This window comes from Aethalodelphis obliquidens, unplaced genomic scaffold, assembly GCF_003676395.1.
Source record: "Aethalodelphis obliquidens isolate GAN/ISIS:26980383/991018 unplaced genomic scaffold, ASM367639v1 scaffold5, whole genome shotgun sequence".
Classification (NCBI taxonomy): domain Eukaryota; kingdom Metazoa; phylum Chordata; class Mammalia; order Artiodactyla; family Delphinidae; genus Aethalodelphis; species Aethalodelphis obliquidens.
The window spans coordinates 55,498,018-55,518,358 of record NW_020837949.1 but is presented as its reverse complement, the minus strand read 5'-3'; the positions used below and the strand labels follow the sequence as shown (position 1 = coordinate 55,518,358).

The window sequence follows — 20,341 nt, the reverse complement described above, 5'->3', positions numbered from 1 at the left end:
TTCTGCTAAATAAGGCAGTTATGGTTCTGGCCCTCATAAAGTTGACAATCTAATAAAAGAGAAAGGCAGTAAACAAGTAAACTATAAAAATATATAAACAAAATAATTATAGCATGTGATACGTGCTACAAAAAATAAATAGGGTATATGGTAAAGAATAATGGAAGGAGAGGGGTCTACTTCAGAAAGAATGGTCTAAGACTGCCTCTCTGCAGAACTGATATAGTCAAGAGAAAACTTGGGAGATGATTTTAGACATAAGGAACAGGAAATGCAAAAGCTTTAGTATAGTCTAGGTACTACAATTAGAGCAAAGTGTGCCAGTGAGATGATGTTGGAGAGGTAAATAGTGGCGAGACCATATAAGGTCTTATATCTGAGCAAACAGTTTGGATTTTATTCTAAGTGCTATGAAAAGTCACTCTATGGTTTAAGTGATATGATCTAATTTAAGTTTAAAAGGCACTCTGGCTACTGTGCACAAAATGGATTCTAAGGGGACGAGAACAGAAGGAAGGAGACCAGTAAGGAAACTACTATAGTAGTTCGGATGAGAAGTGAAGGTGGAGAGGACCTAGGGAGGTAGGAGTAGAGAATGGGAGGAGTAAATGGATTTAGGTTATAACCTTGGAGGTAAACTGACAGAATTCCCAGACTGCTTGGATGTGAGGAATCGAGAATGCTTGCCACATTTATGCTTGAGTGGATGGAGGTAATGTTTACTGAGACAAGGAAGACTTAAAGGAAAACCAGAAAGCAATGTCACTGAAGCCAAGGGAAGAGTGTTTCACTAAGGGAGTGGTTAATTATGTCAAGTAGTGCTGAAGAATTCAAGTAAGAAAAGCACCTACTGGATTTGGCAGCACAGTGACTCTGCACATCAGTGCAGTTCCATCAGAGTAGAAGGGAAGAAAGTCACACTGCAATGGGCTGAAGAGTGAAGGGAAGGTGAGGAAGTTGGTATGTATAGACAGCTCCTAAGTTTTGTTTTTCTCATATGAAGATCAGAGATATGGGGCTACAAGTGAAGGGGGACAGGGACAGGGCTGGGGAAGAGTGGTCAATGGAGAGGTTGTTTTGTTTTTTAAGATGGGAGTTACCAAAGCATGTTTGTTGATAAGAGCAATCCAGAAGACAGGCAGAGACTGAAGTACAGGACTGGAGTCTTGGAGTCAGCATCTCTATTTATATGTAATTAAACATACTTACATATGCTAAAGGACAGACACCACCTCCAGGTTTTCTAGATGTATTTTCATACTTATGGCTATGTAGATCACAGGATATTTAGCACATTGCAAAGAAGACCACACAAACTGGGTTTTAAAGAAGAAAAAAATAAAATTTAATATAAAATCCATATAATTTTTTTATTAAAAAAAACTTACCTCTCGTTTGTCTAATGCAGCATATTCAGCTTCTATTTCTTCAGCTTCAGGATCTCGTGAGAATACCATTTGAGATTCCAGATTGAGGGCCAAATCTTTGTGGTGTTGCTTTTCAGCACAATCACAAGGAGTATCTTTATTCTCATTCTCAGCAAACAAGTCTCCTCCATGTTTTACTAAAAGCTAAAAAAGATTTTTTCAAAAACTTTCAACTATAGGACTTCCCTAGTGGCACAGTGGTTAAGAATCCGCCTGCCAATGCAGGGGACACGGGTTCAAGCCCTGGTCCGGGAAGATCCCACATGCCGCGGAGCAACTAAGCCTGTGCGCCACAACTACTGAACCTGTGCTCTAGGGCCCTTGAGCCACAACTACTGAAGCCGGCGCACCTAGAGCCCCTGCTCTCCAACAAGAGAAGCCACCTCGATGAGAAGCCCGTGCAACGCAAGGAAGAGTGGCCCCCACTCGCCACAACTAGAGAAAGCCCGCACACAGCAACGAAGACCAAATGCAGCCAAAAATAAATAAATAAATATATTAAAAAAAAGAAAAAAACCTTGCAACTATAGACTTAAATGACAAGTTATTTCATGCTGCCTATTAGAAAAATTTTAATAAAGTAAGCACAACAAAAATTCAACAGTATGTATCTGAAATGACAATAAAAGTTATTTAGATACCAGTGGCTTCTAATTTTAAGATTAGCAATTCTTGCTTATTAGCGTTAAGATGACTTCCTTTTGAGGCTTCCCTGGTGGCGCAGTGGTTAAGAATCTGCCTGTCAATGCAAGGGACACGGGTTCGAGCCCTGGCCCAGGGAGATCCCATATGCCGCAGAGTAACTGAGCCCGTGCACCACAACTACTGAGCCTGCGCTCTAGAGCCCGCGAGCCACAGCTACTGAGCCCGCGTGCCACAACTACTGAAGCCCGCGCCTAGAGCCCGTGCTCCCAACAAGAGAAGCCACCGCAATGAGAAGCCCTCACACCGCAACGAAGAGTAGTCCCTACTTGCTGTAACCAGAGAAAGCCCACGCACAGCAACGAAGACCCAACGCAGCCAAAAATAAAAATAAATAATGAAATAAATTTATTAAAAAAAAAAGATGACTTCCTTTGGTTAAAAACAACAACAAACCAATTTCTTAAACTTTACAAAGAAATTCTTAAGCATTCTGTCCAAAGTTTACTTAAAAATCAATAATTTTATAGTCATTCAATGCTCTAAATTTTATACATTTCTATAAATCTTTCTTAAAAAAGAAGGACACAGCCAATACTGTTACTTTAACCACTAATACCTGGATGTCCTGACAAGGTGGACAAAAGTTTTCATTTGTATCATTCATTATCCAGCTAAACGCTGAAATAAAATTCGGTTGAGCAAATCACTGAAGCAAAACTGTTTTCAATATTCCTCCAAATAAGCAATGAGAGCAAAATTGTTTTCAATATTCCTCAAAATAAGCAATGGGAATAGCTACTGATAGCCAAGTTGGGAAGATATTCTATCAAATCTCTTGATATTTAAAGGTAGGATTTCGCCCAAGGAAATCCCACTTTTAAAATTACACGGAATAGGGACTTGTCTTGTGCACTACTGAGGTTTCTGCTGGTTTTGCAGAAGTTAAATATGTTGTTATTAAGGGCTATAGGTTCAAGTTTCCCCAGTATGTCTGCAGAGACATTAACAAGGACATGAATACCATGAAGGCCATAATCTAGGACAACCCTAAAGGACAGCCTGACAATTAGTCATGGAGCTGATTCTTTTATAGAATTCAGTCACAACCATAACAACACAGTAACAGCCACCACTTATTGTTTTCTAAGTGCTAAGCACTATGCTGGGACTTCAAATACATATTCTTACTTAATATTAACAACCCCAAGTAGCAGGGATATTATAATATTTCAGAAGAGTTAAACAAGTTGACCGAAGTTACTCAACTAATAAGCAGTAGAACTGGGATTCAGACACAAGTTTGACCAAGTTCTTAACCATGACTGGACATTGTACTGACCCAAAGTATAGGCTGATCACAAAATAAAGAAGTCAAATGTATTCCGGGCCCACCATAAAGTTCTGGTCAGATCTTATTTATGATCTAAATGTGAATACTTTTTAGAGATTTTCATTTTTTATGTGGGTTAATAAAAATGGTAGCTTCTTTTCATTTTCTTCCAAATAATTTTATCTCCTCTCCCTCCAACAAACACACGGATCTTCCTGTAAAGTTCTTTTATTGCTTTTGGAACTGTCATCCTTAATCCTTATGGTTCCTCCACAGTCATCCCAAGAGGCCCTGATAAAATAAGGGACTTATACCAATGCCAGGCCTGGAAGCCATGGGCTAACTTGACAAGCCCAATGGATATGACTTAGGCTTCTTGCTCTAAGCCAAACGTATACCTCAGAGCTAAGATGGTTTAAAACATTTTTTAAGTTGTAAAAACAAGCAAACAAACAAACCAAGAAGAATATGAAACATAGACTTGTGGTCACAAAGCTTAAAATATTTACCCATTACATCTGACCCTTTACAGAAAAAAAATCTGTGAAGCAATAGCTCTCAGCAGTCACTGTTGCAGCCACCTTCTAGAGCCTGAAGGCAAGGTCATATCAGCTGCTATTTACCACCTGGAACCTTTTCAGTCTAAATGTGGTCCAGGGACACCAGGGGGTTTGTTAGAAATGCTGACTCTCAGGGCTACCACCCAAGCCCCTCCCACTCCAGGCCTCTAAATCAGAATCTGATTCTCATCTCCAGGAGATTCTTATGCACATTAAAGTTTGACAAGCAATGATCCTAGACTATGGCCTGTGTGGCATGGAAACTGACATATTTATATTACCTTCTCTGTTCAATACTGGCGACTTGTATTAAGTCCACAGACTTATCATACCTATTGCAGGGTCTGTTACTGTTTTCAGCCTTTCTGCTTCACTAACACAAAACAGACTATTTGCTTCTGGCTGCTACAGAACTGAGAGCTGACTTGACTCTATGGTTCTTTGATATTCAGAGTAGCAGAAAATGCACACTGGGACGGGTTTCAAAGCCATGACTTGATTTACTTCCACAACAGATACTACCACAGAAGAGATTCTAAATATTAGCAAACAAGATAAATCATCTTTAACTTAATCACCCTACTCTTTAGCAGAAGCAAAGACAAAATTTAAGAGGCTGTGTCATTCCAGAATATTGGTAAGAGGAACATTCCAGAGTATAGACTGCATTCCTTGGGGTTTAAAAACAAACAAAAAAAGGATGTGTGAGAAGTCATTGTTGAGAGTCACTGTTGACTATTTTTAGAACTTGAGACTTCTTGCCTTGATTGGTAATTCGAAAGGAGTCCCCAGATGAGTCTGATGGGAGTGGGGTGAGGGGCCACAAAAACCTGTATCTCATTGCTGCAATTGGTACCTGGACAGAAACTCATAATCAGTGATGGAATGGAGGGTCCATGTTTACAGCATTTGTCTTGGCAAGGAAAATCAACGTATATGCTACCTTTGGCATAGAAGCTAGCTAGCTATCACCAGTACTGCCTGACATTGGAGGATTACTTTTTAAAAAAGAATTTTAGCATACTGACCTTTAGGGCTTAAGGTTGGAACACAAGAAAGCAGAAGATGTCAAGATATCTGTTAAACTTTTGCTGCATAAAGTCAGGTGTTTTGCTTTTACATAATAGGGTGTTACACGTGGTTCTGAAGAGGTAGTTTTTAAATGCTTCAACCAAAGCATTCTAAGTATCATTTTCTCCACTCTCAAGCAAGGAGAACTGAATATTTTATTCAAATGTGTTTTTTAGCCTATCTCAGACACTTGGTGGCACATACAATTTTCTACCTTAAAAGAAACATACAATTATCACTATCTCAGCGCATCTGTTTATCGATTTTGCCTTCCTTTCTGTTCATAATCCCAGAGGAAGAGGGGAAGGACAGCCCTTAGTTCATGACAAATCCCTTCCCACCCCTTTGATCCATCATCTAAATGGCTGGTTGACTCTGAACAAGTCATTTAACTTCTGTAAGACTCAGTTTACCAGGTCCATCTATAAAATGAGGCTTACATAATCTTGAGAAAAAATGTAAAAAAAGACGATTCTTAGTCTCTTCTGGTTGTAAAATTACCATTTCCTCATCTGTTTTCTCTATGATCTTGAGCACTCCATTATTCCTTTCATCTCCACTCTCTGACTTTCTACTGGCTCCCGGTACAGAGAGTCCCCTATCTTAATTCTGTTAGCCTTCTTGTCACTTCCCTAATACTTTACCTTCTCTCTTGGCCACATTTGTCAAATTAGTGACTGACACCCGCTGTCTCTCTACTTTCTCAGCAAATTACTCAATTTCTCCCAGCAATCTGACTTCTACTCTGCCCACTTGACTATAATATTCCTAAAAGTCATTAATACCTCTCAAATCCAACAGCCTTATCACTCTTGTAATTCCTTGCCCTTTCTGAAGCACATCAAATGACTGACTACCTCCTCTCCTTGAAATTCTTCTCTTGGCATCCTCGACAATGTATTATTTTGGTTCTCTTCTCTGCTTTTTTGGTTTTTGTTGTAGGCCACGTACTGTTCCCACTCCCTTTAAACAGGGGCATTCTCCAAGTTGATGCTGTGACTTTAATTCTGTAATTTTACCTATAAAGTCTTTTCCTTGGATTTCTCATCTATACCTTATCTTGCAGATAACATTTAATTCTAAATCAATATTATATTCATTACTCCCAGTTAGTTCTAATCTTCAATAGCCTGAATACCATTTCACGTGGATAATCTAAGACCTCAATCTCCTTCTAAATGAAAACACAAGATATTCTCCCTTCCTTCTAACCAATTCCTTCACCTCATCTCACTTAATTTTTTTTTTCTTTTTACTACTGAAGTGTAGTTGACATACAACACCTCATCTCATTTTTAAAATATCTGTCAATTGTTAGCAGGGTTCACAGTGAACTAGGTTCAAAACCATCCTCAGTTTACTTAAAAATAAAGTTAATTTATTTTACTCTAATTATAGATATGATAGCAGATTGTTACAGAAAATGCAAAAAAATCAAAGAGAGAAAATTATATTATCCAAAGATAGCTCAACATTGTTAATATTAACATTTTAAAGTCTCCATCATTTTAAACTTTTCTCTCCCTTACTTTCTTGTATCAACTGACCAAGTCACCTAAATGCATCTGCCTCATTCTTTCCGTTTCTAATACCACCATACAAATGCAGGCCCTTTATCAGTTCACAGCAGAATTAATGCAGTAAGATTCTAACTCCTGTCACTCCCTCTAGTACACTGGTTTTCAACCTTGGCTGAACACTAGAATCATCTGGAGAAGTTTAATATACTAGTGTCTGGGGGTCCACTCTCAGAAATTCCAATTTTATCAATTTGAGATATGGTCTACACTATGGGATTTTTTGTGCAGACATGGTTACAACCAATGTTTCAGCACAAAGGTTTCCAAATTGTTTATGAATCATCTAGGTAATCTGATAGTCATATTAGGGTGATCTAGAGTGGGGATTAAATATATGAACTCTTTACAGGTGATTCCATTCTATGTCCCACAGACTACTGCTCTAAGCCAAGGATTCTCAAACTTTAATGTGAGTATGAATGAATCACCTTGGGGTTCTTGTTAAACTACAAATTCAGACTCAGCTGATCTGAGATGAGGCCTGAGATTCTGCATTCCCAACAAGTACCCAAATTCATGCCAATGCCAGTCTGAGGACCACTGTCTGGGTAGCAAGGCTTTAAGAACCACTCCTTTAGAAGTCCCCCCTTTCAACTCTATTCTACATTACAACCATTAGGCTAATCTTACTATATTTGCTTTCATAATAGCACTCCACCAGTCAAAAAATTTAAATGGCTCAATTTTCTATAAATAAATCCAAAATTCTTGGCATTAGTATTTCTACTTAGTATGGCTTCTATCTTCATTTTAAGTCATCTGTCTTATCAAACCTCTGCAAAATACTTCAATCTGCATTTGTTTGAGACCTAGAACAGTGCTTCTCAAACTATAACATGCAAACGAATAACCAGTAAAACTTGCTTAAAGCATTCCTGGAGTCTACCCCCAGAGATTCTGATTTGGAATCTGGAGGTCTGTGGGGCACAAGAATTTGTATTTATAACAAGCTCCCAGGCGTTACTGATGCTACAAAATGTGCTGAGGGCCACATTTTGAGTAGCCTCCTCCAAATACTTAAACTGAAATCTCATCCACTCAAATATTACTACTACCCATGAAATCTTCTGGGCTAAGTAAAATTTAAATGATGTCTCCTTCCCTTCAATGCCTATAACAGTTAATGCCTAAATAATTAATAGCTCTTAGCATCATAATGTTTTGGATGCAATAATAAAATCATAACTTTCTTGATTAAAAATTAGAAAACTGAGGCCCAGAAACAGGCAAAGTTACTCAGTTGCTGAGCTGAGACTACAATTTCTGTATTCTTTTTACAGTTTTAAAACCCCAGGTGCTAAAAACACAATATAATTAAGTAAAACTCTTCAGTATGATTTGTGAATGATTTTTTTGGCTTTTCAATGAAGTGTGAGATACTCTGATAGCTGCCAAAGTGTCAAATAGTCCCTATAGCTGTAAATGGAAGTGTGATTTATGACCTTTGGTTTTCTGGTGACCTTTATTTGATCTAACAATGAGCAGCTACACTTAAAACTTTGAATAAGCAAGTGGAACAAGGATGCATAGGAAATATCTAAAGATAACACTCATTTTAAAAAATGCTTTTCACAAAGAGCTGAAGCACTATCAAACACAACCACCACCTCTGTCACATCAACCAGTTCTTGAATCACTGTGATGGGTGAAGCACCAATATAAATAAAATGAGGCCTAATGACTAGGCTTGATCTAGGGAAGTCCGCAAAGGGGAAGAAAAATCACTAAACTTTTAATTGGGCCTTGCTAATAGACCTAACATATCATTCCTCTCCAAAGTCCATCTCTATTCCAAAGTGGAAAAACAAAAACTCAGCAACCAAGACAAAAGTGTATTTTTTATAGTATTAAATTCTTGTAAAATTTATATTTTAATGGAGTTCTATTTTTGTGCGCTGGGCATCCATTACATAGTATTTTTTAAGTTCTTTGTATACTTAAAGCATACAGGACTTGCTACATATTGATAACGTTATTTTACATATTTAAAATAAGCTTCTATAGTGTGGAGTCATCTTTGGTTTCCTCTCCCAATCTTTGCATAATGCAGGGGTCCACTGCAAACTAAGGCCTGTGAGCCAAATCTAGCCTGCTGCCTGTTCCTGTATAGCCCACAAACTAAAAACTATTTTTACATTTAAAAATGGTTGAAAGGAATCAAAAGATTATTTAGTGATATGTGAAAATTATAAGAAATTCAAGTGGGAATGTCCATAAACAAAGTTTTAATGGAACACTGCCATGCTCACTTATACACTGTCTATGGCTGCTTTCAGGATACTGTAGCATAGTTGAGCAGTTGCCTAAAATATATGGGCTTTCATAGAAAAAAGTTTGCTTACCCTTGAAATAATTCTTTGAAATATGAAAAAATTAAAATTAAAGGGGCTTTAATTATAGTTTGCCTTAATAAATGTTCAACATATAAGCATTTCTAATTTTCAAACAATTGCAGCCCACTCCTCTTTGTGTTACTTTTATCTCATAAATAATTTTGAATGATAAATATTTGTGAAACTCCAGATTTTCCTACTCAAGGAAGTTCTGAAAAATACAAAGTAAGGATCTGATATAAGCACCTGTTGTTAGAAGGTGGCCAACAGAGATAAAAAGAAGGGGCTGGCCAAAAGCGGCAAGGAAGAGTTCTGTTCTGCAAATGAGTGGCATAAGTTTGCCGCAAAAACAAAACAAAACAAAACAAAAACAGTCCCAAGGTAAATCCAGGTATCAAGACTAGATATGGGGATAACGGTAGCATCATTAATAGGAATAAGGCAGTCAAGAGGAGGAACTGGTAGAGAAGACTGAGTACAGTTTTGGAAACAATGAATTTGAGAGACTGTTGGAACGTCCACTGTCAACTAGGCAGCAATATAACATAAGAAACTTCAGGGCTAGATATTCCATATATATATATATATGTATATGTATATACATATATATATAAATGTATATATATGTATATACATATAAAATATTTAGCCACTGATACTGTCACATCTGCAAGTTCCCAAAAGAACTCTATGATTAAGATGTTTTTAATCCAGCCCTGCACCAATGGCTTCGCAATTCCACATCTCCAATTTATTAATCAAACACCATTTGTGAGGCAATGTCACGGGCCCCATTGGTGTTTCTCCATTTGAATGGTTGCTGAATATTTACCTATGCTTTGACAACCTCCACTGATGTGGAATGAGAGAAAAAAAACACAACCACCTTCTCTCCCCAGTACAAACTCACACTCAGTGTGGATAATCACAAAGCCTCCACCGGTTAACAGATGAAAAGAAATGGGCAGTCAACACAAACATCGAGACCTCTTTGTGGTGTCAAGGCAGCAGGTGGGGGAGGGAGGAGAGAGGAGATGATCCCCCTCTCCTGGTTGAAGGCATCACTGAAAAGTACAGGGAAGGGGCCAGCTATGTCGAGAGGGAGGATGCTAAGAACCTGGTCATCTATGTGCATGTTCTCCAAAGTCACAGGTCAGGAGTCCTTAGCACACTGCTGCAGAGGGATCTGCCTTTGATGGCTCAGAACCGGCATGATCTCTTTTACATTAATTGTGTGTGTGTGTGCGTTCTGTGTGTGCATGCGTGCACGTGTGTTTGAGGGTGAGGTTTTAAGACTAATCCACGGGATGAATTTTTTCATTCAAATAGAATGGTCTGTGGTGGCCCAAGATTATACAGCAGGAAGATAAAGGCATTTAGCTCTGAACCCTAATATTGTCTCTGCTCCCCACTCTCCTACAAGAATTCCACCTTCTACTCATCTGACCCAGCCTCACGGGGGCTTGGCTGGGAAGTGTGGAGCGAGGGGGAGGGGAATGGGATCACACACCCTCAGCCAGCAACTGGTATGCCTGCACACAACAGTGCTCTAGATATACGTGTTGCATGAACGAATTTGTGACTTAGTCACTGACCTCTTCTCGTCACTTTTTAGCAACTTTCCCAAAGGGAGAGCAAAGCCTTCTCATCCCACTCTTCCCTTCTCCCCAGCATGGAAATGCCTTGGAATTTCTGCCCTTGCGTCAGGATAGAGGTGGGATGCTCAGAGGTGGGGACTCCTGGCTACCTGCCCCAGGCTGCTCTGGCCTTAGCTGGTCCTGGGGTGGAGGTCACCAGGGAACTGTGAGTGCGAGGAGGTCAACTTCAGCTCCTCAAAACATGGGAGTCTCCCGTCCCCAAGAGACCTTCTCAATCTTTGGGACTGTTGGGCTGTGAACTGGTCAAGAGAGGTATATGGTCCAGCTCCTGACTCAAGACCCCTGCTTGAGCAGCTGGATGAGGAGGGACGGCAGGTATGCCTAATGGAACCAGCCACAGAGGAAGCGCAAAGTGGCATTGCACCCAGGAACACAGTCAAAACACGCAGGCAGGCGGGTAAGCAGTGTGAGGCAGCTCATCAGGCATGGTTTAATTTCTTCTTGGCGATGCCTTCTGCTTTATTTTCAATACAATCAGGACAAGGTGTATCCAGAAGTCACCCTACCACCTGGTACCTGGTGCAGCATCACTTGAGGTGTATTACAATGCAGCTTAGTGCCCACTTGAGCACCCCTGAGGCCCCCCACAGGGCAGCATGCATCGGTTTCTGATGTCTGTTAGGGGCAGTCTGGCCCACATGGGCCCGAAGCCAGCATAGTCTGCAAGTGACAGTGCCCAGAGCACAGAGACAGGCAGGAGGCCCATATGTGAATGTGGGATTTGGGAGAAGAGCAACAGGAGGGCTCCTGCCAGCCCCTCATGTTAGCTCAAATACCTCAAACTCAATAATCACAGTCCATCTTTCCTCCTCTCCCTGGATTATTTCCTTAGCCTCGCCCCTCCTCCAGAACATCAGAAGAACTTTCTGCACTTGAGCTTGACTTGAGGGAAGGAGAGAATTTCGATTAGCAAAGAGGACAGGTGAGGGTGTGGTGATTAAAGGTGAAGGCCCCTGCCCTCTGCTCCTGAATCACCCCTCTCCTGGTGGAGGGAGGGGGTGGAAAGAGTGGGTTCTGGCCAGGAACCATTCACCAAGTAGCTGGAAACATCTGCCCTGAGCAGGTCCACCTAGGGCTCTACAGAGGGTGCAGCGAGCATGGTCTGGCTCCCCCAGTTTGTGCCACCCCAAGTGCCCGCTGGGGGAGGACAGGGCAGAGAATGCCATCTGGACACAGGCTCTCTCTCACCCCCTGATCTTCTCAGGTGACTGTCAGGTCAGAGAGCCGCCCTCTTCAGATAATACAGCTCAGGTGAAAGAGGCTTAGGTGGGTCTCCATGGTAACCACCAATCAGGAACTGGGCCGCCTCCAGGGTTCATCAGAGGAACTGTGGTTCCAGCCTCTGGGGGACACACACACACACACACACACACACCACAAACACCAGTCCAGGGTGCATCCCTTTTCTGGCCTATGTTTTTTTCTCTCAGCACAACTTCTGAGAGATAGAAAGAGAGGAAAAAGCATGAGGCAGCAGCCAGCAGCACAAGAGAAAAAGGAGGGAGGCGTTTAGATTCAGTCTTCCCTCTACCCTGTCCTCCTGTGGCTGCTGAACCTCCTGCATTTCCCTGAAGAGATCCAGACACTCTCTTCTCCCAGACTAGGAAGCAGAAAACAGGACTCCCGCGGGACCTTTCACCTGCACAGAGCTGGACCTCAGAAATCCCTGGTCCGGGAAGATCCCATATGCCAGGCAGCGGCTAGGCCCGTGCACTGCGGCTGCTGAGCCTGTGCTCTAGAGCTGGCGAGCCACAACTACTGAAGCCTGTGCGCCTGGAGCCCATGCTCTGCAGGGGGAGAGGCCACCGCAGCAAGGGTCCCAGGCCCCCCCCCACAGCGTGCAGCGATGGGGGGTGTCCCCCACTCACCGCAACTAAAGAAAGCCTGCCCACAGCAACAAAGACCCAATGCAGCCAAAAATAAATAAAATAAATAAATTTTAAAAAAAGATACTTTTATGTTATGTTCTGTGTGTGTATGTGTGCGTCCCTTTAGCTGACTATGGAACACAATTATTACAGAGAGAAGGGGAAGTTTTTAAACATTTCATTTATATGGTTCAAAATAATGAGCCATAGGAAAGTATGTGTTTAAATGCACATATGAAATTGTCTGCTGTTGACTTTATCAGCTCTATCCTTAAATAAACACACAGAGAGAAAAACATCAACAACTAGAAAAGACGTATTTCCATAGATATGTCCTCAAGAGTTAAAAAAAATAGCTTGGCCTTAACCATGGAGTAAAATAATCAATTTAACCTCAAAGGCTAGACACTGAAAATGGGATATATTTTACTGCAATCACAGATTAAGAGAAAATTAGCACTAAAAGGGGTCTTTTAAGATAACTGTGATAGTTTCCTATTGGATGGTTGACACTGATAATCTCAAAGAAGTTGAGTGATTCGCTCAAGGTCTTACAGACAGTCTCTGTGAGGACCAAGACTAGAAACCAGTGCCCTATATAACATACTATGATAGCTTAGCTTAATGAAAAAAATTAGTAAGTATCTGATAACAGTCTTTTACTCAACCCAAACCCTTTATATCATGCTTGGTACCAATGAGCACAGTGAATGTTAGAAGACCTTATACAAACACTAAGACACTTGAGGACTAATTCTCTAAGAAGTACAGTTATATAGTAGGTTATGTATTTCAATGTATTTGTTTTACTCACTAGAACTAGAAAACATAAGGCCTCTGGAAATTAATGTACACTTCCCTGTGAAACTCTTCTGGTTTAATTAACAGTAAACATTATCAAAAGTCATTTAAGACCTAAGGCTGGGTATACAGTCAAGTATATATAAGAGATTTAAGATAGCTTTATATGGGTAAAATGATGTGCTAAAATCTGTTGATGACAACTAGAATAAATGCAATGAAGGTATTTATAGGGCTCTGTTTGAGGGGTTTTACATTAAGTCAAAGAGCTCTTCTGAACACAAAAAAATGAAAACAGTCATTAAATGGTGTGGTTTGTATAAAGTGATTTGCTGACAGATCAAACAGTTAAAACTTACACATACATTCACACCAAGCAAATCATCAGGCCTGTCAGTTCAGAATAAACCTGGTACTAATTTCCTTCACTGAGCAAAAAACAATGTTGGTAAAAACACCACATTCGGTTTTTAAAAATAATTTAATAACATGTCATTGCAAACATACTTCAAAATGAACAACTACTAAAGCAATGCTTATAGAGAATTTTTGGAAGCAAGATATTAAAGCAGCAGTTTAAGAGCATTACTATTACTATCAAGAATAAGATATTTTCTACTCTAATTCACTTGAGAAATATGATGCAGTCCCGTCAACAATGATGAGTCACTATAGGCAGTGATTCTTTCATAAGAGGTGGGCATAGAACAATATACAAAAAGACTTGTGTAAAAAGCCTTCAGGAATTCTGCCCATAGCCTCCCTCCCGCAAAATCCTAGAACATCCTTCCACCACACCGTGAATCAAAGTTAGAAAGCAAAGCTTAAAATTAGTTTCAAGTTAATGACTGTCACTAATTAACTAGTGGGCAAAGGCGACACAAACCCAAGAGATGAAATGACAAAGATTCTAAAAGATTAATAAGTATCACAAACAACAGCAATACACACAAGATAAGATCAGAAAGGTTCTAGAAGTGAAAATAACTGACACTTCAGATACACTAAAGAAATCATATAAATGGCCATAACCTTTTTTTTTTTTTTTTAGATTTATTTTTGGCTGCAGTGGATCTTCTTCGCTGCACGCCGGCTTTCTCTAGGTTGTAGCGAGTGGGGGCTACTCTTTGTTGCAGTGTGTGGGCTTCTCACTGCAGTGGCTTCTCTTGTTGAGGAGCACAGGCTCTAGTCGCACGGGCTTCAGTAGTTGCAGCACATGGGCTCAGCAGTTGTTGCACGCGGGCCCTAGAGCTCGCGGGCTTCAGTAGTTGCAGCACGCAGGCTCTAGGGTGTGCGGGTTTCAGTAGTTTTGGTGTGTGGGCTCAGTAGTTGTGGTTTGCGGTCTCTAGAGTGCAGGCTCAGTAGTTGTGGCACATGGGCTTAGTTACTCCGCAGTATGTGGGATCTTCCTGGAGCAGAGACTGAACCTGTGTCCCCTGCATTGGCAGGAGGATTCTTAACCACTGTGCCACCAGGGAAGTCCCTAAATGGCCATAACCTTTTAACACAAGTAAGAAAATGAAGGACCTTCATGTTTTTTGGTATATTTATCAATTTAGAAATATAAAGTTTATATAGATGAATAATATTAAGGAAATACTAAATTTTCAGATATGTATTTTAATCTGATTAATATATATTTAATCTGGATCACTGATTTTCCAATAAAGTCCTACATTTTTGGTAACTGGATACTCTGTGATTCAATCTATAATTCTCCCCACTGAAACTTAAGTACATCTATACAAAAGAACTTCTAAGAATTATGTATGGACTGACCTCTACATAGCTGAGAGAAACCTGTTCTTCTGTATGTAGAGTCGTGATGACAGTACAAAGAGTAATGATTTCTTAGCTTAGTTAAGATCCTACACTATATGGTTGATTTTATCTAAGCCTGTTGTTAGATATTTATATATATATGAAAAACATATATGGAAAAACTCAATTACAATATAGTATTCAGGCACTTTAATGCAGACTACACAGAAAAAACCAGCACATTTTAATATATATATGTTTTTAAAAGACCCCAATAAATGTATTCATTAATATTTATCAATTGCTTAGGGAACTGATCAATTCTATATATAGCTAAAGGTCCCACTTGTCAAGATTTGCCAAATGTATAAATTTTATAAGTTGGCTTCTAAAAATAAGCAAAAAATGTAAAACATATCTCTACTAAAACTATTACTCTCAATATGATAGAGTTTGTATGATGACTGTTATCTTCAGGAATGTTAGCAAATTTTCAATTGCTCCTAATTCCATTTTATTTCCAAGGATGAATGTTTATGGGTTTGTTTTCCCTAAAACAAGGGCTCCTGATTCTTTTAGAACCACAAAAGGGACAGAAATGACTAGCTAAATTAACTGTTAAGATAAGTAAAACAAAACTGATTATTACACATTACCAAGACACAGATTTTACCATGCAGAATATTAAAAAAAAAAACACCACCCAAGTTTTACCTCTACACAGGTTTTCATCCCTGAGGCAGCAGCATAGTGCAGGGGTGTGTTCTTTTTGTTATCAACTGCATCAACAGCTGCTCTCTCATATTCGCCTTGGTCAAGTTTTGCTCCTTTCCATCTTAAAATCATCTGCAGACAGTCTGCTCTTCTAAAATCATCTTCCGCGGGGCGTGCTAAGCGAGGATGAAGGGCTCCTTCCGATATCATAATTTGAGGGCCCATACATAACAAATGCATAGATGTTTCATTGTGCACATTCCGTTTATTTGGATTTCCATCTCTACCAAAAAGAAAGGTCCTAAAATGGTAAAGGAAAAGGATGAAAATCAGTTTTTTCCTACCTTGAAATAGTACACAGAAGATACATTTAAAAGGTAACCTCTACTTTTAAGCTGCTAATCCAATTTCTATTGAAGCACTGTTTCAAAATACATTGAATGACTAATCCTTAGTTATAAAAAACTCCATTCTAGAATAATAATACCAAAAAACCAAAGTTGCATATCTTTACAGTATTTGCTAATTAAAGAGAAAAAGGCATAGGAAGAAAAAAGAAAGGTAAGGAAAAGGAAAATGAAAGAGAAGTGAAGAAACAAGGAAGATAAAAGGAAGGGGAGGAAGAAGGAAAGGAACCGAAAGAGCCACTTACAGACTAATATGTCAATTAACATAAATGCCTTAGGTACAGTATTAAACATAACACACCAATTTTTTTTGTTTATTGCTCTGCTCTATTTTTTTTCTTGAGTACATATTTACTTAATAAGGATGGTGACAATATAAGCGAAGCAAGCAATGCATAAGTCTGGGAGCTAGTGGGAATGTTAAATGTTAAATCTAGGAAAAATTTCTCTACCTAAGTCTTTGGCTAGGCTTTGAAAGAATAAGGCACATATTACACGGTGTAATACTTTTTGAGGGGAGTAAGCTATGGTTAGTTCTGGGAGAAAAAGATCTAATTCCAAGGTGGCAGCCCTTACCAATGGTAGGTCTAGGTGAGCTGCCTTAGCTACTGCCAAACCCAGATCTGAGAGTTGTGCCTAGCATCCATGCCTACCATCCACTACATCCTTGAGCTAGGGTCAATGGATTAATATTTGAGCCAGTTCAGTGGCCATAATAGGATACTGGAAAATGAGTTGGATAAAACCTACTAAAATACAGTCAGCCTGTACTAAAAAACACAAATACACTATGAAATGGGCATACAGTCCCATATCTGAAGATGAATCACATTTACTGTGGAGGGCTGGTATCATTTGCGTTCCTATGTCCAAGTGCAGAAGAGCAATGGGAAGGAAGCAGAGTCAAACTCTTAAATCCTAGATTCATCTGAATTGTTTTTAGGTTAGTTTCAGCTTAGAACAAGAAAAAACAAAAACCCTGACCAAAAAGGAACTAGGATGGGCTTTTCAATTTGAATGAGTTAGCCAAGGTGGAACGCTCTTATCAGAAAAAGGCTGAGTAAGTTGTCCTAAAGTAGTAGAAGGTCCCAGACAACTTTCAGAACAACTCTGCATATTTCCTGTTTTTATAATTCAAGATTCTACACAGCTCGGCAATATAGCCCTTCAAAACTAGCCTGAAAGTAAGACATGAAGTCTCTGAAGCAGAAACAAATGAAATATTATTACTTATAATAACCATGCCAGTCCCTCATAACCCAACTCTTACCACTGGGGTAATGCAATCCAAGCCCGATCAGACATCACAGTACAATACATGTACTGGGGTCTGCACTGTGGGCGAATGTGACAGGCAGACTAATGTCCCCACCCCAAAGAGGTTTATGTCCTAATTCCTGGAACCTGTGAATATGTTACCTTACACGGTAAAAGGGACTTCGCAGATAAGATTAAGTTAAGGTTCTTGACATTGGGAAATTATCCTAGATTATCCAGGTGGGCCCAATGTAATCTTGAGTCCTTAGAAGAGAAAAACAGGAGGGTGAGAATCAGAGAGATATTCGAAGATGCTATGCTTCTGTCTTTAAAAATGGTAGAAGGGGTCACAAGCCAAGAAGTGCAGGCAGCTTTTGGAAACTGTAAAAGGTAAGGTAAGGGATTCTACCCAGGAGCCTGCAGAAGGAATACAGCTCTGCCAAAACCTTGAGTTTAATCCAGTGAAACCATTTGAGACTTCTGATCTCCAGAGCTTTAAGATAGTAAATTTGCGTTAAGTCACCAAGTTTGTGGTAATTTGTTACAGCAACAATAGGAAGTTAATAAAGCAATTAGCTGCAAAAATAAGACTCTGGAAGGCTTGTATAGCAGACCTCCTCCCCTCTGGAGATGGGGGGAGGTGGGGAGAGAAGCGGGTGGGGGGGTGTCAGAGTGGGGGAACCTATCCTTGAGTGTGAACAAATTGTCCTAGGGAAGATCCTGGGTTCTTATGGTTTGGAATGTAAAATATGTTTCTGGGCAGAAGATAAGACTAGCATCTCTGAGTCTTACAACTTAGGGAACATCTCAATGGTCTTAGGTCTCATCCACACCTTATTCAAATGTAAACATGTATCTCCTGAGAGGTAAACCTCTCTGGAGTTCTCAATCTCTACTCAGTCAAAGTTTAACTTCCAAGGCTTGTCTTTTAAGCCCAGGTCCCAAGTTCTGATAAAATTTGCTCAGAAAACCCTAACTGTGCATATTTTCTCTACAGTCCTACATAGCCTTTATGGCCTTCTGACCCCTGCAGTACATTTGTAGGCTCTTCATTGCTTGCTCTGCTCTTTGGTTCCCCAAGACCTGACCTAGCCATCTAAACAAACCCAGCCCTACTTAGAAGCCTCTTTACACAAGGCGGCCTCCTCCAGTGGCATTTGGTCATTCCCTTCTTTGTCTTCCTATAATATTCTAATTATATAATTCATTACATTGTATCATAGTTACTTTCTTACATATCTTTTCCCTTCTCCCACTTGGTTTACAGCCTTCTATGGCAGGGTCTATATCCTGTTCTTTCTTGAATCCCCAATACAGTGTCAGACACAGAGCAGACTCTTGCTATAATTTTGATAGATGAACTGAATGAATATTACTTTTATTGGGAATATATTAAGATAGAATTGTAGCTCTCGCAAGCCAGCAGTGTAGCCGACTGGTCAAGAACATGGTATCTAGTACAGACTGCCAGACTCTAATCCCAGTTCTGTCACTTTTTAGCTATATGATCTTACACAAGTTACATAATAGCTAACATATATATTATATATATAATCAACATAAATATATACCTAATATATGTAATATATATAACCAACTAATATATGGTTGATAGTCTTTGACCAAGTAAACCTACTCCTGGAATTTATCCTAAAGGAAATAACTTAAAGAATAAAAATCTATAGGAACAATGACATTCAATATACTGTTATTTTGAATAGAAAAATCTGTAGTAACTTAAATGTCTGGTTATAGGAAAAATGGGAAACATAAATCATGGTCTTTCTATACAATAGAAAATTATAAAGTCATTGAAAAGTCTATCTATGAACACTTATAGCTAAAACTAGAAGGGAAAAAGGAATAATTCTAATAGTTGTTTAAGGGAGGCAGGAATGTGAATAGTTTTATTTATTTATATAACCATAATGTTGCTTCATAGTTTAAAAGAAAAAAAAAGGAAAAATATTTTCCCTAAGTCAACAACTGATGATAATATTCTCAGTGATATCTCCCTGTATTTATAATGGTTGAATTATAGTGGATTATAATGAATAACAAAAATCTAGACAATACTCTAAAAATGTGTTCAAGATTAAAACTTCTTCTAAGCGGCATTATTAAGAATAAAAAAGATTTCATATTCTTAAAAATTTAATTTAGAAATAAATTATTAAAATTAATTCAGAGTCTATAAGATTCTGTACAACCACATTTATTTAGCCTTTCCTATCACTATTTCCAATATATCATTTATTTTCTCTTTTAGTTTGTTCAGGAGAGAAACAAACCATGGAATTTAATACAAGGAATTATCAGCACGGAATTTAATACAAGTTGGAAGGATGTCAGCTGATATGGAGAAAGCTCTCTTTCTCTATCAATCTCTCTCTCATTAAACAATTCTAGATCCTCCCCAATAGAGGGAAGAGATAGTGTGATAATTTTGCAAATGTTCTTATACCCAATCTGCCAGACTCTGATTAATCAAACCAAACAAACGTTATTATTCTGAAGTTAAAGTATTAAAATAGCTTCTTTATACATATTTATTCAGGAAAGATTCTCAAATTTATTAGACATAGTACAATACCTGCATAAATATTTTGTACTAAAACTGTAAAGCCGGATATTCTAATTTTATTGATTCATATTACTACTTTTTCATTATGTTTAATTTAAAAAGTAGTATCTTCTTTAATTTACATGAATGAACAAACAGAACTATAAATTTATAATTGATATGTAAGTTTTAGATAGGCACCTTTCTATAACTATGCCAGTAAGTATGAAGTATATTTTACTATTTGCATATAAGGTTAATTCTGGAACAAGGACAGGAGATAACTGGCAGGAAGATGGAATAAGGAAAACATTAACCTGGAAAAAAAAATCCCTTTCATTTGACCCTAATAACCCATCCAGAAGC

At 38.9% G+C, this 20,341-nt stretch overlaps 1 protein-coding gene across 8 annotated transcripts in view; it reads right to left on the bottom strand.

Annotated features, from left to right (window-relative positions):
- Window positions 1–20,341, bottom strand: part of ANKIB1 (ankyrin repeat and IBR domain containing 1) — a 158,722-nt gene that overhangs the window by 52,324 nt on the left and 86,057 nt on the right. For 7 of the 8 annotated variants that reach the window (XM_027102428.1, XM_027102429.1, XM_027102425.1 and 4 more), the window contains 2 exons: window positions 15,749–16,049; window positions 1,389–1,571 (listed from right to left, as the gene is read on the bottom strand). In XM_027102428.1, the coding sequence (XP_026958229.1) occupies window positions 1,389–1,571; window positions 15,749–16,049 (484 nt within the window). Of the gene's footprint in view, window positions 1–1,388; window positions 1,572–15,748; window positions 16,050–17,574; window positions 17,593–20,341 lie in introns of those variants that run through there. The other variant, XM_027102433.1, reaches the window with a different exon arrangement.